The sequence below is a fragment of the Palaemon carinicauda genome, chromosome 38 (assembly GCF_036898095.1).
Source record: "Palaemon carinicauda isolate YSFRI2023 chromosome 38, ASM3689809v2, whole genome shotgun sequence".
Taxonomy (NCBI): Eukaryota; Metazoa; Arthropoda; class Malacostraca; order Decapoda; family Palaemonidae; genus Palaemon; species Palaemon carinicauda.
Window position 1 is genome coordinate 30623963 of NC_090762.1, and position 17992 is coordinate 30641954.

General features: G+C 35.8%; 1 protein-coding gene across 2 annotated transcripts; it reads right to left on the reverse strand.

Moving 5' to 3' along the window:
- Positions 1 to 1578: 1578 nt before the first annotated feature.
- Positions 1579 to 17784, reverse strand: Sac1 (Sac1 phosphatase). Of its 2 annotated transcripts, none has more exons than XM_068362028.1 (2): positions 17650 to 17784; positions 1579 to 8685 (listed from the first exon to the last, which is right to left on the reverse strand). In XM_068362028.1, exon 2 carries the CDS (start codon positions 8660 to 8662, stop codon positions 6863 to 6865), a length of 1800 nt encoding a protein of 599 aa, XP_068218129.1. In that variant the 5' UTR covers positions 8663 to 8685; positions 17650 to 17784; the 3' UTR covers positions 1579 to 6862. The 2 variants fall into 2 exon arrangements, with proteins under 2 accessions (XP_068218129.1, XP_068218130.1); XM_068362029.1 differs by lacking the exon at positions 17650 to 17784 and adding an exon at positions 17346 to 17366.
- Positions 17785 to 17992: the final 208 nt, after the last annotated feature.

Sequence of the window (17992 nt, forward strand, 5' to 3'; positions counted from 1 at the left end):
TGTAGGAGCTGCAGGCTGCATACGGAGAAGATTCAAAAAGGCACCTTTTAGCACCCTTATAGGAAGACGGGAGGCCCTTACGATTTAGCGGACGGTGAGCCTTACGGCGAAGGCGGCCAACAGCAACAACAGCAGAAGAGTCCTCCGAAGAGGAGTCTCTATGAGTGTACTCCCTCGCGAACGAAAGAGAAACACTTCGTAGAAGACGGGTCAGCCAGTGACCTAAAAACAGCAATCCACCGAAGAGGGGCTCCTGCAGTTGCCCAGCCCCTTGAGCGTAACTGCAGGTGCGACCGCTCAGCACCAAGAGCATAGTCGCACAAAAAAAAGGCAAGAGGAGAACCCCCCAAAGGGGAAAAACTCAAGCCTGGACAGGAAAACTTCCCTCGGAAGGAAAGTTACCCACCCAAGGAGGCAAGCCTCCTGAGTGTTCTAAAATGAACTGGAGAGCTGTCAATCGTCACAGGAGTACTTCCAGGAGAAGGAGACACCCCCCTGACGAAGATCTATAAGGGAGGCAGCAACAGCCGAATCCCCAGGCCTCAACAAGACAGCTCACTCCGTTGTCACATTACAGAAACGAACTAGATCGGTAACTGTGAAAAATAAAAACAAAAATCATTAGTTAACATTCATTCCCCCGGGAAGGCTCCGAAGAGGAATCTCGAGGGAAAAGAACACAATAATTACACAACAGGCACGTGCCCTCACAACCACTTACACTCACGGAAGGAGAGCTGTAACCAACACAGAATTATAACAATTATAATTTTGTAACTACTGTATGTAACTATGTAATTATGTAATTTAAAAATGAATGAACACTAAATAAAGAACGAAAACCCCGAAAGGAATAGTTCTACAAAATCTGAAAAATCAACAAATACAATTAGATTCATAAACTAATTGAGACAAAACGTACGGTGTAGCAACCCCACCCACACGGGAAGGAAGCTACTCGGACGTAGTAAAGGTAACGTAGTAAAAGGATGAACGACCTCAAAGAGAGAGAGAGAAAGACCGTAGTCAAACTCGATCGCGACCCATGAAATTACACCATGTTGGCCTAACTGCTGAGGGCTACACGGAGATATCGTACACTACACACACAAGCACGAACTCTGAAAAGGAAACTTACTGATTTCTATACTCAAATATATACATAAACACGAAAAAATGTTTACATATATATTGAGTAAAAGAAAAGTAAGTGATTAAGTAAAGACAAAACAAATAATGGCTGCCAAGCGAGGACAAAGACAGGCACGTCTGTCCATTGTCCGAGCCAAAAGTGAAGTGAGACATTTCATCGGTGTGTGAGGAAGGGAGGGGTACCAAGCTACCCCTCCCCCTACCCCTGCTAACTAGCGCAGGGTAGGAAACCCTCGTTAAAATCTAATGGCTCGTCCTTTCAGCTACGCCTTAAGCAATACCCGATGTAAATAGCATGGTTTGTATTTCGGTTACGGAACAACTGAGTTTTTTACGCAGGTTTGTATCTGGGTTGGAACAAATGTACTTCAGGAGTTCCCCCATTTCTATCAAAGTTTTTCACTTAAAAGATGAATGAAAAGATACTTAAAAATTTCAATAATTTATTTCATTATTCATTTACATGATCTAAAGACAATAAAAGATTATAAATCTCAACAATTCAAACATAAAAGGAATGTAACAAGGAACATCTGCCAAAATACTAATATCGCAAAACAAAAACAAAATCATAGTAACTTAAGCATCATTACTGTATAACAAAATACACACGAGATGTTAAATGTGGGTCCCTTCATTGTGATACAGTAAAGCATTGGACCCTTTTAATTTTAATACCATTCCATTCCTTGCCAATCAGTGTTACATGCAATACACTTGAATGCAGTCAGAATTAAATACTTTCACAAAAATAAAGTGGAAATTTCAAGGTAGATTGAAGTGACAGGAACAAAATCTAGGTTTGAAGTATACAAGTAAAATTTGGCAAGAACTCATAACTTTCACCCTTGGAGCAAAATTCGACTAGATTACTGTACCGGCAACTTTTTTTTTCTATTTAGAGCAGTGGCAATATAAAATGCACCATAGAGCAATTTTGTTTTCCTTAAACTTTTCACATAATCCTTACATATTAAGGCTTATAGAAATATGTACATTTTATTTTATTATTGTCTGATTTTACATTTTTTTTTTTTTTCACATTGAGAAAACAGCAGATCTGCTTTGTTCACCTCATTACAATCACTAAAAACAAAGTCATGAGAAACTTATAAGATACTTCAAAAGAAATCATGATAATAAAAATCTATTTTGATGTATAAATAATAAACAATGAAATAAATATTTGTGCCGGATTATTTTATCAGTAGAAAAAATTAAGATCAAAAGAATCCTTCCATACTTGGGGGAGATTATCTTCCTACATACAACCCATTACCAAAAGAGATCATTTGTTGATTGGTTAAAACTTCCCCACAAATATATTTTGCTGCCAAACATGATTCAATACAGTCACTCTTTAGTTTGCAAATATTTACCCATCCAGCAAATACATAGCAACTATCATTCCTTGATGAAACTCCTGTGAAACAGTATTAGGGCAAAGCATACAGTAAGGGCGTAACTCCAGACGTTTCTGTCCTGGGGGGAACACTCATTCTTCCATATATCACCCTAACATCAAGCTGTAGAAAGCAAACTATGTTAATAAAAGAAAAAATCTAACAATGCAACCTAATTTACAAAAAATTCAAAACTTCGCCTGCTGTATTTTAAAATACGGCCCTTTCTCTTATTTTAATTTGAAAAACTAAAACCACAACTGTCACCACAGGTTGAAACAGACAAATTCAAGTCATACAATTTCTTGATAAAATTGTCACAGTATGAAATATTAATTGATTGATTCAGATGTGTTATGATAAGGCAAAACCACTCATGGAAATCTGTAGGTGGGATGAAATGTAAAGCTTTTGTAATACATATAGAATAATTTTATATTTGAGGTTTTTGTAAATACCCTAAATGTAAACAAATCTCATGAGTGGTTGAGGTTCCCATTTGTCTCTCCTAGTCAGAGCTTGACATGGCAGGATATTATTCATTTAATAATTAAAACATATCCGAAATAGACATCATTTGAACAGTTGTTACCTTGGTTCATCTCGTTTATGACTAAGAGGAGTATAACTGGGCATCACTTAGACTGTAAAGAATTCCTCAAGTGCATTACTACATACAGTTATTCAGGATCATTAAATTCAAAGAGATTGTTTCAAACCAATGAATCATAAGATGCAGCTGCAATTTGGAGGTTAAAGAAATACATTTTTCAAAGTATGACACTTTAAACCAATGAAGGATAAGACACAGCTGCAACTTGGAGGTTGAAGAAATATGTTTCTCAAACAGTTTGACACATGTACATGAAAGCAAAATCCATTATGAATATGCATGACGAAAAGATTTTCAGTGTATAAGAAGTTCAGTCTAGAAACATTGTAAAGAAAACTTTAGTACAGTACTGTACTCTGTTGAATCAGTTGGCAATTAACTGTATAGTACAGAGATTTTTTTTTTTTTTTTTTTTGTCTATTGATAACCTGCCTATTTATTTTGAGCCAAACTTTATCAGGTGAATAATGGTACTCTACCATTACACCACTTCAGTTACTGTGTACAACTCACTAAGAATACTTAAATTCTAAAAACACAATCATCAGAATCTGGGATTGGATATTAAAAAAAGTGTTTACATTACCTGCAACTAAAATTAATTAGATTTGACCAATTGAAGCATAAAGTTTTGAATTGTATTGATGAAAGCTACTGAATTAAAGACTTTCATGAGGGATGAATATATAGATAATCTGTCTACATTTAAGATAAGTTGCCCCCACCAAACACTTGAGTAGACTATGGTTGATAACCAAAATTCATATGCTTCCTGCAACTTCTTTGCCACGGTTATCCCTACGTTAAGGAGTCATTTGCCTGATACACCTTCGCCAATGCCTTCTATGATAGGCATCCTCTTTCTCCAAACCTCTGCTCTCCATATCATCCTTCACCTTATCTCGCCATCTAATTCACTTCCTCCCTCTCCACCTTCTTCCCCTAACAGGTTCCTCCCAAGCCTGCCTCAGTTCCTCCCCACCATCCATTCATTCCTTCCTGCAGCAGGGAAACATAATACCTGTTGCCCATAGCTCCTCCCAACAAATATTAAAACAATAATCTTTCAAAATTATTAAAAAAAAAAAAAAAAACCAGCCAACATCAGTGTCAGTCCTTATTCAAAATTCAGCAACAATTAAAACTAGCTGTAATGTTTGTGATTTCAAATTTGGGGAATACATAAATTGTTAAATATGCCTGTTTCAAGGTATGATCTTGTTAAAGCATATCTTATACACGAGTAGCATTTTACTACATGCAACTCCAAAATGAAAAATGTTCAGGTTATCACTCAAATAACTGATAAACAAAAGCATAATATAAATACAAGCAAGTTTTTAAAAATTATTATAGTTCATGTAGATACTGTACAGATGTCTGTACTGAGTTTTAACACACAAGATGCACCTTCAATTTCCTTTTATGACCAAAGCAGAGCAAAAAGCCAAACAAAACAGAACAAATATTTTTGCCAAAGTCTTATCAACCCCCTGATTTACCACTTCCTTATCTGTTTCGTTAATGTAATGAAAAAGTTAAGAGAATCATGAGCAGATTTGGAATGCATTCCCTAAAAATTATTACTAAGGATGAGCACCATGATTGAATTACAAGAGTGAATGGTCTCAGAAAAGGAGCACAGAGCTTTGAAACTAACCTGTCTGAGAGTGTATTCCTTAACATACATTATTCCATTCATATTCACTGTCAGATAGTTAGGACAACTTAAAATCTTTCAAAATTGGCACTGCTAAAATCTTGATAAAGCAAAGTAAACACATAGAAAAGGTTACATATTAAGCTAGATGAGTATGTATTCTAGCTAAAAATATTTTAATATAACTTAGCTGCTTAAGTACATCAATCTTTATAGAATCCCTAAGATGTTAACATTTTTTAAAGAAAAAAATTCTTGTAAGTTACTTAAAATATTATCCATATTTCAGATGAGATGAACAGTGCATTTAATTACTGTATGTGACAATGGAACTTCCTTAATATTTGAGTTTTAATAATTATTAAGGCAACTTCTTTCACCTACAGAGCAAAGTAACTATGTACAAACAAATATCACGTTTTTAGTATTGCATATTAATGGACTCCTCTCACTTTCAATGAAAAATTAATTCATTTATATACAGTAGACAATAATATGCATACATGTGGCAAGCATTTTAGTTATCACATGTATGTACTTAATGTATGCCATGCGCTTATATACTGTATACAAATATTAATTATTCTAGACTAACTGTACTGTGCTGTATACATTGAACTGCAAATACGTCATAAAGCAGTGTACAGTACAGTACAGTACAGTACAGTACTGTATTCTATAGAATTTAATGCTTGGACTACACTTACATCCACATCATAGTAATGTTTTAAATTCTCCTGGTTAACCTGAAGACTGAAAAAAGATGTACCATTTAATTCCTTCTTTGAAGCCTTCATTAATGTTATGAAACCCTTACCATTGCTGAGGTAAATGAAGCATAAGAAGGGTTTACTTGGACATTAATGATCAAGAAAATCTCATCTACTGTACTATGTCATTATCAGTATTGAAAATTTGCTTGCATTACCTAGAAAAGTAGCTTGAAATAGCAAGAGACTACTATAAACTGCCCTTTCCCTAACCACCATGGATCCGTACAATATAGCAGCTAAATTGCTCTTAATAAGTGTTTAAGTGAAGGCTGCTGATAAAGTACAAAAGCCTTAAAGACGGATGAAAAACTATATTTAGAATGAATTTGGTTAAAGTGAACTCTTCAGGACTACTGCCTTCAACTATATCAGTTGCTGTAGTCTAGTGCTCATTAAGATGTCACACTAAATCATTTGGCCTTTTTTTTTTTTATTTTGAACACTTGAATAGACACCAGACATAGAGCACTCTTCGAGCACGCCAAGATATAAAATAGGACGTAATATTTCAGGAAAGTTTGCCAGTCACTTTAAAAAGTTGATAAAGTTTCTACTTCTCTCTACCAAGAAAATTGGCTCTGTATATACATTAATTATCTATCTCCAGAAAAAAATTTACACATTAAAAAATACATGTATGTAATGTTTAATTGCTATTTTTAGAAGATCGAGTTTCAAGCATGAAATTTCTTTTCATATGTAGAGAAACATTATGAGAATGGTTTTAGAGAAAAAAATATGCTTTTTCATTATGTAACAATACAAAATTACAGTCTACATTTGAAGGAAAGGGTCGAGTGAAATGAGTAACATTTTCATTACGTGCTTGTACAGAAATACTTGTTACGGAAAAACCGTACACCATGGCTATATTCTAATCAGCATTTGCAGCATTCTATAGATGATTCTTGAAAAACAAATAGTACAACCTTTATACATTATAGAATCATATTGTACAGAAGTTACATATACCAGACATTCCATTAGCACTTCCCAAATAATTTATAGCATATTCTTTACAGTATTGTATGTAATCCCAATAAAAGTTAAAAACAGACATAATGAAATATCCCAGTGTATTTTCCTTTATTTGTAGACGTTTCACATTCCATACATGAACATCTCATTAATAATAAAAAAAAAACATCAGTAACAAAATTTTACAATGAAAGACACATAGAGAAATAGTGTTTAAATTCTGTTGATATCAAAAGACAGAGAAAATAAGGAGCTCAGTCACTTACAACAAGGTTATTAAATGTTAGCCTCCTCTTGGAGGAACTGTTAAGTGGCTGAGAGTTGACATGCAGAGACGTGGGGCATTGACAAGCTGACGACCTTGCTTGAATGTGGCTATTACAGCAACAGTTGTCATAGCTGCCCAAAAGAGCAGAGAAAGAAGGGTGAACGAAGAGTAATCAGAAGGCAGCAAAAGACAAGCAAAAATCATGAGAATTGAGATGAACACAGCTCCTGGTAGGAAATATAAACGAGGATCTCTGTTCTCCTTCAGGGGACATGGACGAGCAGCTCCTTCACCTTCTTCAACTTGATATTTTCCCAAGAATAGGTCAATGGAATCTTGCCTATCTCCATCAAAGAAGTTATTCTTAATGTAACGAATACCACTGTTCATGCCATCTTTCAAGGCACCCATATATGAACGCTTCCCAGTACGCGTGAAATCAGTTTTGAGGGCACCAGTGCCAGAGTACTCTGTGCTTATGATGTCAGCATTATCTGCCCAAATGTTCTTGAACATAATTTCAAATGAAAACTGATCTTCTATTTTTTGGTTTTCATTAAGAATACCCATTTTAGATAGAACAGCTTGAAGCTGCTTCCTAGCAAGCATGGATTGCACCACATTTGTACGATCTAAGCAGTCTATACAGTTAGTGCGAAAAACCCCATCCTGTTCCAAGAGCACTACACCATCTCGAAAGAGGAAGTATCCAAGTGTTTCTCTATCAGGAGTCACACGATCCATGAGAATACTTAAACGATCCCAACGTAATTTTCGACATTCATGGTGGAAGTCAAAATATTCGTAACGGACATTGTCACGAATCATTTGCCGATTACTCGTGGTAATTAAATGTTTGAATGCTTCACAAAGTTTACCTTCTTTGCCCTTCTGATCAATAAGGTTTATGGCCACCTGTTTGCCATAACATAGTACCTGTGATTCAAAATGTCTGGCAAAGGCTTCTTCATGGGAAGCATTACCTATTAATGGTGGTGGTTTATAGCGTAAATCAGGTTCTTGAGTCCAGTATAATGGAATAGAGCCCCTGGTCTGGACAAATGATGATCGGAAATCTCTAAATTCAATTATTTGCTCAGTTTCTACATAATTTGCCACAGCACCCTCTTGATCTATACCTCTCATCCACATTCTTGTCCCTGCCCGGTACACATTTCGACGAGATATCAGTGCCCAAGTGAACCACTCGCCATTGATGCTACATGGTTTTATAGATATAAATCCGTGAACGAGGGGTAGACAGAAAGGACTCATTTCTGGTTGTACACAAAGGTCTCTCAAAAGGTGTTGATTCCAAACAAACCTCACATCTGCTCTTTCATGAAGTGCCATCTGAAGGAAGTCTTCTGCTGTGTAATAGAGCCTCTGCAGTGTGTGTGTCAGGTCGTATGTATAGGAAAAATAAAAGTATGGTGTTGCAAGTACTTGCTGCATCATGCTAAGATATATATCATTATAGACTTTCTGCTCCGATGTAAGAGAGGCAGTTGTTCTAGCATAAGGAACAATTTCAGTATCACCCATACGCCATATTGTCTGCTTATTCAATGTACCTACTTTAACCCTTTTAGTTATTAAAATCAAATAAGGACCAGCAATCAGATGAATGATTCCAACGAGTCCATAAACAGTTTTACGAGAGGCACTGAAGGGAATCTGTCCACTATTTTCTTCTAAGGTGATTTCTCTGCTAACACGATCAATAATCAGGAGTTGTTTGGAGTTTATTGGCTCAATGAAGAACCTATCATCAGTGCAGTAAAAAACAAGCTCTTCTGCTACATCAGCCGACATTTTGTTACAGCCTTTTCATACACCTGAAAGAGGAAAGATACTGTAGTATTTTTCACAAATACAAAAGTTTAAGCTTAATATATTATCCATCAAATTGTAGTAAACTTTTAACAAATAGTAGTTCTGATTGTAAATTACCTTGTGGTTGATCATTTTTTTCAAAATAATAGAAAGTGGGCAAGTTTATATATAAAAAAAATAGAGTAATAGAATCACTTTGTATAACCTATGTGATATTCTCTTTAGGAACATTCTAATAACAATGAGTACATTTTATATTCGTGATAAGAGAAGGGAGGTAATAAAGTCAAAATGGGATTGAATAAAAAGCAAAAGAATAATGGTAATCTAAGAACACTGAAAGATTATTTTCTTTTCCATTTATTATATATGAACATTACGATAAAATATTTTTCTTGCTAATGTTCTGAAAAGATATTTGAGATGAACATTTTAAATCAAATTGAAAAACTTGCCTTTCCACCTTTGATAATGCAATTATAATTTTCACTTCTACTTTCAAAATAAGAGGTCCATGGAACAAACAACCACCGTCAACATCATCAGCGTTACTATTGAGTCGGCTTTTTCCTTTCAAAGATTAGATGTGAAATGAGCTCTTAACAATGTATTTTGCCTTTGGCGCTTCCTCCCTACATCCCTATTTGGTCCCAGTTTTCTCCTATCCCCTTTTCCCCTTGTTATTTTCAACAGGCCCACATCCTACTAGCATACTTCCTTATTCACTACTTTCCTGACAATATATCTCATATCTCTCGTCTTATGCCTAACTTATCAATCTTCGAACTCTTTAGCAATTTTGTTCTACCATTTCCTCAGCCACAAAATTATTTTCTCTTTTCTCATCCAATTTTGGCTCAATTTTTTTTTTTTTTTTTTTTTTTTTTTTTTTTTTTTTTTTTTTTTTTAATAAAAATTCAATTTAAGTTGTGAGCCCCTCCCCTAGTCTCTGTAAATATAGTTATACTGTACTTGCCTTTTGAATACATCCCCAGTTTTTGTTATTTTGTTTACTGATAGGATCTTTGCTACTGCCCTCTCAATGCTCACTTTACAGCCTAGTGTAACCACTGGGTAATTATAAATATTCTACCTCTTCTAAGACCTGCTTCTCAACCACAATGTGGTTCTCTATGTCCCTCTCTTCCTAATTTGCCATTTTTATACAATTCAGCATTTAAAATATTAGAGAAATATGGAGCCTTTGTATATCAGCGGCCAGTTCCTCACACGTTCATTACAAATGGACATCAACTAACCTAAATTTTCCCCCCTAACCAAACCTACAAGCCGTGTCCTTACCTACTTACCTAACAGGGGGGCTAACGCCACCCTGCGACCGCCCTTACACTGCCGTATTGTAACTTAGACATAATAATACATACAAGTGGCCGCTATCATACATACACCCCATAAATATTTTGCTACTCTAAGCAGCTATTTTAACATCACCTGTTATATTCGATACATTGAACTTGTTACACAGTTCAATCTCCCCCTTTCCCACATCATCCCCTCGATTCTCTTTTTTTTTTTTTTCAAAATTCCTTTCTGGTAATAGGAAGTTTTTCTTATGATGATTTGCAGTTCTCTCCTTTCCATTTCAAAATCATTTCTAGAACCTCTTTTAATTTTCTAAGAACATAGGAGTCATCAGCACACCTTAATTACTTCTTTCATTCATCTCAATTCCTTCTGATGCACCTGTCACTGCCTTCATCGACTCTCTCTGATAATTTCTGCCTTTTTGTTTATTTAATTGCTCGTCTTGGGAAATTTCTCAATCTTTTCAGATGATAGTACTTTTCCAGTGGTTGCCTGATCTTAACTTCCCTTGCATAAAGCCTTATGGAATATATGCATAAGTTTAATTACTTTTCTTAGCCCCTTCTCCACAATTTTAATTGGATGCTCAAACAATAATGAATCTTTACAATTCCACATTGCTGTTTATCTCCTTTTCCTTGTCTGTTATTAAGGTCAAACTCTTTTCCTCATTCTTCTGATTCTGCAACTTTCTTTATCAGGTTTTCATATTTCTGGTCTGCATAACAATCAAAGACTTTTTTAGCACCTTTAGTCAATATTTTTTTTTCATTAAAGATGGCCCTGGGGTTTTTACTTTGCATTCGATTGAGGACCTTTTTAACAACTTGAGATGTAATGTTTTTTATTAGTCCGTTTATCATCCCAATATCCTTTTTTTTAAATTTAGTGACTTCATTCAGAAGATATTTTTTTAAATGATTGGAGATTACAGTCAAACCTCTTGCTATGAAAGAACCGGTTTACGAGATGCGAAGAATTTTACGACTCGGATCACGAAAAGTGTTTCGGACAACGAAAGGCAGTATGGAGCTGGAGTCTGACTGTATCCGAGACGGATTTTAAAATTTGTGTGCCGCCAACCCATAAACTCGCTACCATCCTCCTGCGTTCCCATTGGTTATCTCCCTACTCAGATGCTAGTTACCACCATGAGATCCTGCTCTCCTATTGGTCAGCATCTACTGGACTGTATCCCATCGTGCATCTACACATCGGCGTTCCTATGTCTTCTCGTTCCGGCAACGGTAACGTACGCATTGACTTAGTGCTTGTGATTTTGCTTTCGTAACAATTTTACAGTACGTACTATTATCGTGTGTGATACTTACGATACATCATTCAGACATGGGTCCCAAGAAAGTCACTGATGTCAAGGGAAAAAAGAGGATGATATTTTCCATAGAGATAAAGATGGAAATAATCAAGAAATACGAGGCTGGCATGCGGGTAAGTGTGCTCAGGAAAATTTTAAGAAGCAGGCAGAAACAAGCTTCTTTGGACGAATATTTTAGTAAGAGGCCTTTGGTAGAAGAAGACCAAGTGCCAACTGAGAAACAAAAGTGGCAGTGATGAAGAAAATACATAGTGTAATTAAATTTAGAAAATAGAAAACAAAGTAAAATAAAAAAAATAGAAATTTTATTGTAAGTTTATCGTAAAGTTGTGTTAATATTTCTGCCATTTATAGATGCGTTTCCTAAAATTAATTGTTAATGTTTTCTGTCATTTATAAATCTGTTTTGTAAAGTTAAGTGTTTACGTTTTCTGCCACTCGTACGTAAATGTTTTCCACCGTGTTCATCCTCCTCTACCGCCCCGCACTTTGCTCTCGGACATCGGCTCACTCCAAAGGTAAGGTTCCACATTCTTGTTACTTTATTTTTACATTAATTAAACACTTATTTTTCAAAATATTAATGTTAACTTAGTATTAAATGATCAAAATACAGTACTTTTCATATATTTAGTTCTCTTCAGTGGCGAATATCCTTTTTATAATCATTTAATGTGGTGTTTTTCTAGGGTCTAGAACGAATTAGGCTATTTACATGTAAAATCACTTACAGAACCAATTAATTAAATGTTGCGAGGCATCACTCTACATCAAATAAATGTTAGTTTCTCATCATCATCATCTGTCAAGTTGACGCAAAGGGCTTCGGTTAGATTTCGTCACTCATCTCTATTTTAAAAGCAATTCAATACTGCTCCATTCATTTCCTACTTCACATTTCATAGTTCTCAGCCATGTAGACCTTGGTCTTCCAACTCTTCTAGTGCCCTACAAAGCCCAGCTGAACGTATAGTGAACTAATCTCTCTTGGAGACTGCGAAGAGCATGCCCAAACTATCTCCATCTACCCCTCAACATGATCTCATCCACATGTGGAACTCAAGTAATCTCTCTTATGGTTTCATTTCTAATCCTGTCCTGCCATTGAACTCTCAATATCCTTCTGAGGGCTTTGTTCTCAAATTTACTAAATCTATTGGAAATTGTTTCATTGTCATACCATGACTCATGTCCATAGAGTAACATCGATCTCAAATTCTAAAGACCCTGTATTGTATATCATAGTTCTTAAATACTTAAATGATTCCACCTCATTAATCCTTTCTCCTTCCAATGATATTTCATCTTCCATTGCATACTGTTCTCATCATCTCGTTTTTTTTCTATTTATCTTCAGCCCAACCTCGTGTGATATTTCATGCATTCTGGTAAGCAAGCATTCTGCTAACAAGGACATCATCATCAGCATACTCTAGGTCTTCTAAAATCCTATTGCCAATCCAGTCCAATCCTTCTCCATCTCTGACTGTTCTTCATCTTAAACAATCCATGAGGAGGATAAAAAACATAGGTGACAACACATTCCCTTGGAGTACTCCACTGTTCACTGGAAATTCATTTGATAGGACTCCATTAACACTAACTTTGTACTTGTTATACTCATGAACACTTAATGAAATTTACATATTTAAGAGAAATTAAATAATAATGCAGGTCTCTCCAAAAAATTGGCTAGTTGCTTTTCTAGTCCACCATAGTCCACAAATGCCACCAAATGGGGATTTCTATATTCTAAGCATTGCTGTACAACATGTCTCAAAATGAAAATTTGGTCAGTGCAACTTTTACCTTTTTTAAATCCTGCTTGTTCATCTCAGCTTTTCATCCATCTTACTCTCCAGTCTCTTTAGAATAAGCATACTATATATTTTCATAACAGTTGATGTAAGTGTTATGCCTCTGTAATTATTGCCATCAGTCAGGTTTTACCTCTTCATGCCACATACTACAAAATAATCTTGTAAGTAGTCTGGAGTCACTTCATTTTCTGCAAGTATCCTATCGGCAGTTATTCCATAGTATCACGAGGCTTTCCCTCTCTTTAGGATAGCTTCGACTTCAAACACTGAATTCATTCATGGGCACAATGTCTTCGTCAGCTTCAGGTATATCAATCAAATGATTCCCTGCATATCTCCTATTCATAACCTCACCAAGGTGCTCCTTCCAACGATGTCTTTTTTCATCTTCTGTAGCTATAACAGAGCCATCTCTCTTTTTGATGGGTATATGCTTCTTCGTCTTTGCCCCAGTCGAGATTTTATTAATAATTCTATAAGCAATTCTTACACCATAGTCAGTTCCTGAATTCATAGCATAGTCAGTCTCATCTGCTGTACTATTTAAATATTCTCTCGAGTCATTCCTGGCTTTTCTTTTGACCTCACTATCAGTACTGGAATACTTTGCATGCTCTACCTTGTAATTTTCATTACTTCCTCGAAAACTTTCAACAATAAATTTCTGTCTTTGTCCATTTTTTATAGTATTCCAAGTATCATTTGATATCCATGGCTTACTCCTTGTAACTGCGTGTCCAAGACTTTACTTCCAACTCACTGATATATGTTCTTAATATCACACCATTCTTCATTAATTGTCTGTTCTTTGTCTCTTAAAATCTCTAAAGCCCTGTCCACACGATCGTGCATGCCCAACAGGCAAACAGTGATACCAGACCACAATAGTTAGTAAAAATGGGGGTTAATGACATCAGTAGCGGGAAAACCACAGACAGCGATCTGGCATCATACAGTGTTGCCAGATCCCTGCCTTTACTTTTCCCGCTTCTTACGTCATCAACCGTCATTTTCACTAACTATTGTGGCCTGGTATCACTGTTTGCCCGTCAGGCATGCTCGATCGTGTGGACAAGGATTTAGACTGCAAATCGATAAGTACATTCAGTTGCAAATATTTCTCTGTGCTCTTCTTCTAAAAGCTTAGTTGTATTAAACCTAGGTATTCTATCTATCTTTCTATTGGGTGCTTTCACTTTTAATTTCAGTGTGGCAATGACGAGCTGGTGATCACTACCAATGTCCACACCTCTATAGCTTCTTACATTTCTCAGAGTCCTCCTTCTCTCTTTATTAAAGGCAATGTGATCCATCTGATTTTTGTAATTGCCACATGGTGAAGTCAATGTATGTTTGTGGATATTCTTGTGTTGGAAGAGTACCTCCAATGACAAGATTGTTTGCTGAACAAAAACTTATAAAATGTGTTTCATTTTCATTTGCAACTTTGCCAAGACCCTCAACACCCATCACATTCTCTATCCCTTGATTATTTCTTCCAACTTTAGCATTGAAATTGCCAATCACAATTTTCATATCTCTCATGGATCTCATCTATTACCCAATGCAAAAAAAAAAAAAAAAAAAAAATTAAATGTACCTTCAAATTACGATTTTTACTTGTAATAGATATCTATATTTTTCAGTTTTTTTTTTTCCCCAAAAAATAAATATATAATGCCACCAATATGTGATATCCCTAAATATTTTAAAGCTTTAGCAGTGCTTTTGTCCCAAGAAAATGATGACAATGTCTCTTATTGTGAAAGAGATTACTCACATCATATTATAAGAAATGTGATTACAGTAATAAAATAGCTGGGACAAATAAGATACAACTGCAAACATCATAATAGCACTCCCTAACAAATAGCATAGCCATAGATGAAATGATGCATTCACCAATTAGATACAGCACAATGATTAATGAGTTCTAATTACTTTACCCACTCGCTGGTCAAAATTATGATGAAGAACAATAAGGACGTGTGTGCTAGGTTAATTTAATCATCAGTATACATAAATTCTGGTGAAATATTAGGGACTGTTGTCGTTGGGTGGGACAGGCTGAGTCAGTAATTATAATTTTGGCAAATACAGTACTTACTTTAGCACAATATTCGTAATGAAGAAGATAAATAGTGTTTCCGTTGTATTTCTAGGTTCTTCAAACTATTCTGATTCAAATAGCCTTATTTGGGGACACCTATGTAGTTAATATATGATAGGCTATATACTTAAAATTCTAGCCAAATACATGAATCATATATTTTTCTTACTTGCTATCTTGTTTTATGCATTTCTGACCATGATTATTTGGGCAAACCACCCGTTTATGAACCCCCATATATAAAGACAATTATGGGGGACCCTAATGGCAAACCAAGGTTTTTACATAAGGAAATGCCATAAACAAGTGGTTTGCAGCAATAATAATGGTCGAAAATGCAAAATAAACACAAGATAGCCTGTTGGAAAAATATATGGTTTATGTAGGTGGCTGAAAATTAAGAGTATCATAATTATCTTTGAATCACTTCACGTCCTTTTAATTGATTTTGCTCAGCCATGGTTCGCTACGCTTACAGAATTAACATTACATCACTGCTCCTATGTTCTAGCAATCAGTACCTATTGAGTTGCATTCGCAAGCCCTGGGGGTTGTCATTTTGTGGTTAATCTTTACTTTCATATGAGCAATAGTAGCTATAAACTGAACAGAGCATTTTCATCATAATCAGTTGCCGACATAAATTAAATTACACTAAATTTTTAAATAGATTGTACTTCCCTCTTGGAGATGTTTTTCTGTGACTGTGGTGAAACTGAAGGGTAGGGTGGGAAAAATGGCTGTTGTAGAACAACATTCGGGAGCTTGTGCATAAGTATTTGGAAGCTCATAATTGGTTAAAAAAGCCAGGTAATGATGATGTCATACAAAAAACAGAACAGCTGGCAAAAGCGAAAGCAAGCAGTGCATGCGTAATAACTCACCAACAGTCTCCCAAATGTAAACAATGCAGTTAAGTTAGAAATAAGCCTTCACATTTTATTTAATCGATATGTAAGTTATAGCCCCCATAGAGAAAAATGCCAAACTAGCCAGCACACATTTCTTGTAGAAAATTCCAGTTTTGCTATTAATTAAAGTATCATATATTAACAGCCCATTATTTCTCAAATTTTAGACATTTTGAAATTCCAAAAGTTATGACTGAAAAACCACATTTTAAAAGGGAAACAAACACAAGAGCACCACCTAACTTGAGGTTCCCCACCTAACCTAACCTAAAAGCTGTATCCTTACCTACTTACCTACCCGGGGTGGTCGACACATTCCCTTAAACCACCATATCCTTAGCTTACCCTAAGACCAAGTCTTGACCCTGTGCTTGCCTTCCAACCGGCTTCGTTCCTGACAAGGTAACACCTAATTCATAATATCTCTTAAACTGTAAAACCTGTGTCATAATATTGTATTTCAGATAAAGATAAACATATCCCCTTTAAAGAAAACCAATTTAACAGGTGATGAGAAAGTTTGCGCCTGTTCCACCCAACTACGTAACCCCAAACATAACAGGAGCCTTTGTATATCAGCGGCCAGTTCCTCCCTCATGCATAGAAAATGGATACCAACTAACCTAAACTTCCTCACCTAATCTAAAAGTTGTGGCCTTACCTACTTACCTAATGGGGGGAGGGGCTAACGCTCCCTGCGACCCCGCCTTACACTGCCTTATTCTTAGTTGGCCGTCATCATACATACAGGTAGTCGCTATCATACATACACTGAACAATATTTACTAATGCCATTGAACCTCTTGCAAACTGGTATAGCTAAACACAAACCAAACTTAGACCCCAATGGCAGTAAAATTTGTAATCTTAATACTGAAACAAACCATGTATATAATAAATTTCAAAACATAAACATTTGTTTTAAGGCTAATGGGTCTATTTATAGGCTACCTTATGATACACTTTCCTTTGATAAGGTAACTTGTATAGATTGGTAAACACGGACTTTACCAAGAAACGCCTGACGGGGCCTTTGTATAATAGTGGCCATTTCCTCCTGCGAGAATAAAATATGGAAGCTAACTAAATTAAACTTGCCCCCTAACCTAACCTACATAACAAACGGGGATCTAATGTCCCCCATTGCGACCCCACTTACACTGCTGTCTTGTTTAGTTGGCCGTCATCATGCTTAAACCCCCCCCCCGACTTATCGAGGCCCAAGGCTATTGATAGCCTACAAGGTGTAATTAGGAAAGGACACGACTTGGCAGAGAAGGCTTAAATAAGCCTAACTAACGTAATTTAATTTGGCATTTTATAGGCTACGATAGCCGTAATCAAACTTTGACGTTGCCTATCCACCTACAGACAATGTGTACATTTAGTTATTGATATCAAAAGAAAATCCACCATACAATGAGTACGGTTGTTATCAACCAAGCTGAATAATTATGTATTACCTTTAAATAACATAGAATTGGGCGTAAGCAACAGAAGTGTGAATGAAATCAGCTGTTTCATCACAACCGGGGTTGTAAAGTAGTGTCAAGTTGACGGCTATTTTTCAGCTCGCCAGAAGTAGGATGTAGTAATTGTAGTTTGCAGAATTCCCCAATAAAAAGAAAAAAGAAATTTTAATTCTATAATTTAATATATCTTATTATTCAGTTACTATTTCCCTTATCTAATATAGGAACCAATTATTATCTGGGTTGTAAAGTAGCGTAGTTGGCTATTTTCAGCTCGCCAGAAGTAGGATGTAGTTAGCATAATTGCCCAATAGAAAGAAAAGAACTTTTAATC

What these genes read in the sequence shown, in the direction of transcription:
- Sac1 (XM_068362028.1), bottom strand. Translation starts at nt 8,662, where the DNA reads ATGTCGGCTGATGTAGCAGAAGAGCTTGTTTTTTACTGCACTGATGAT.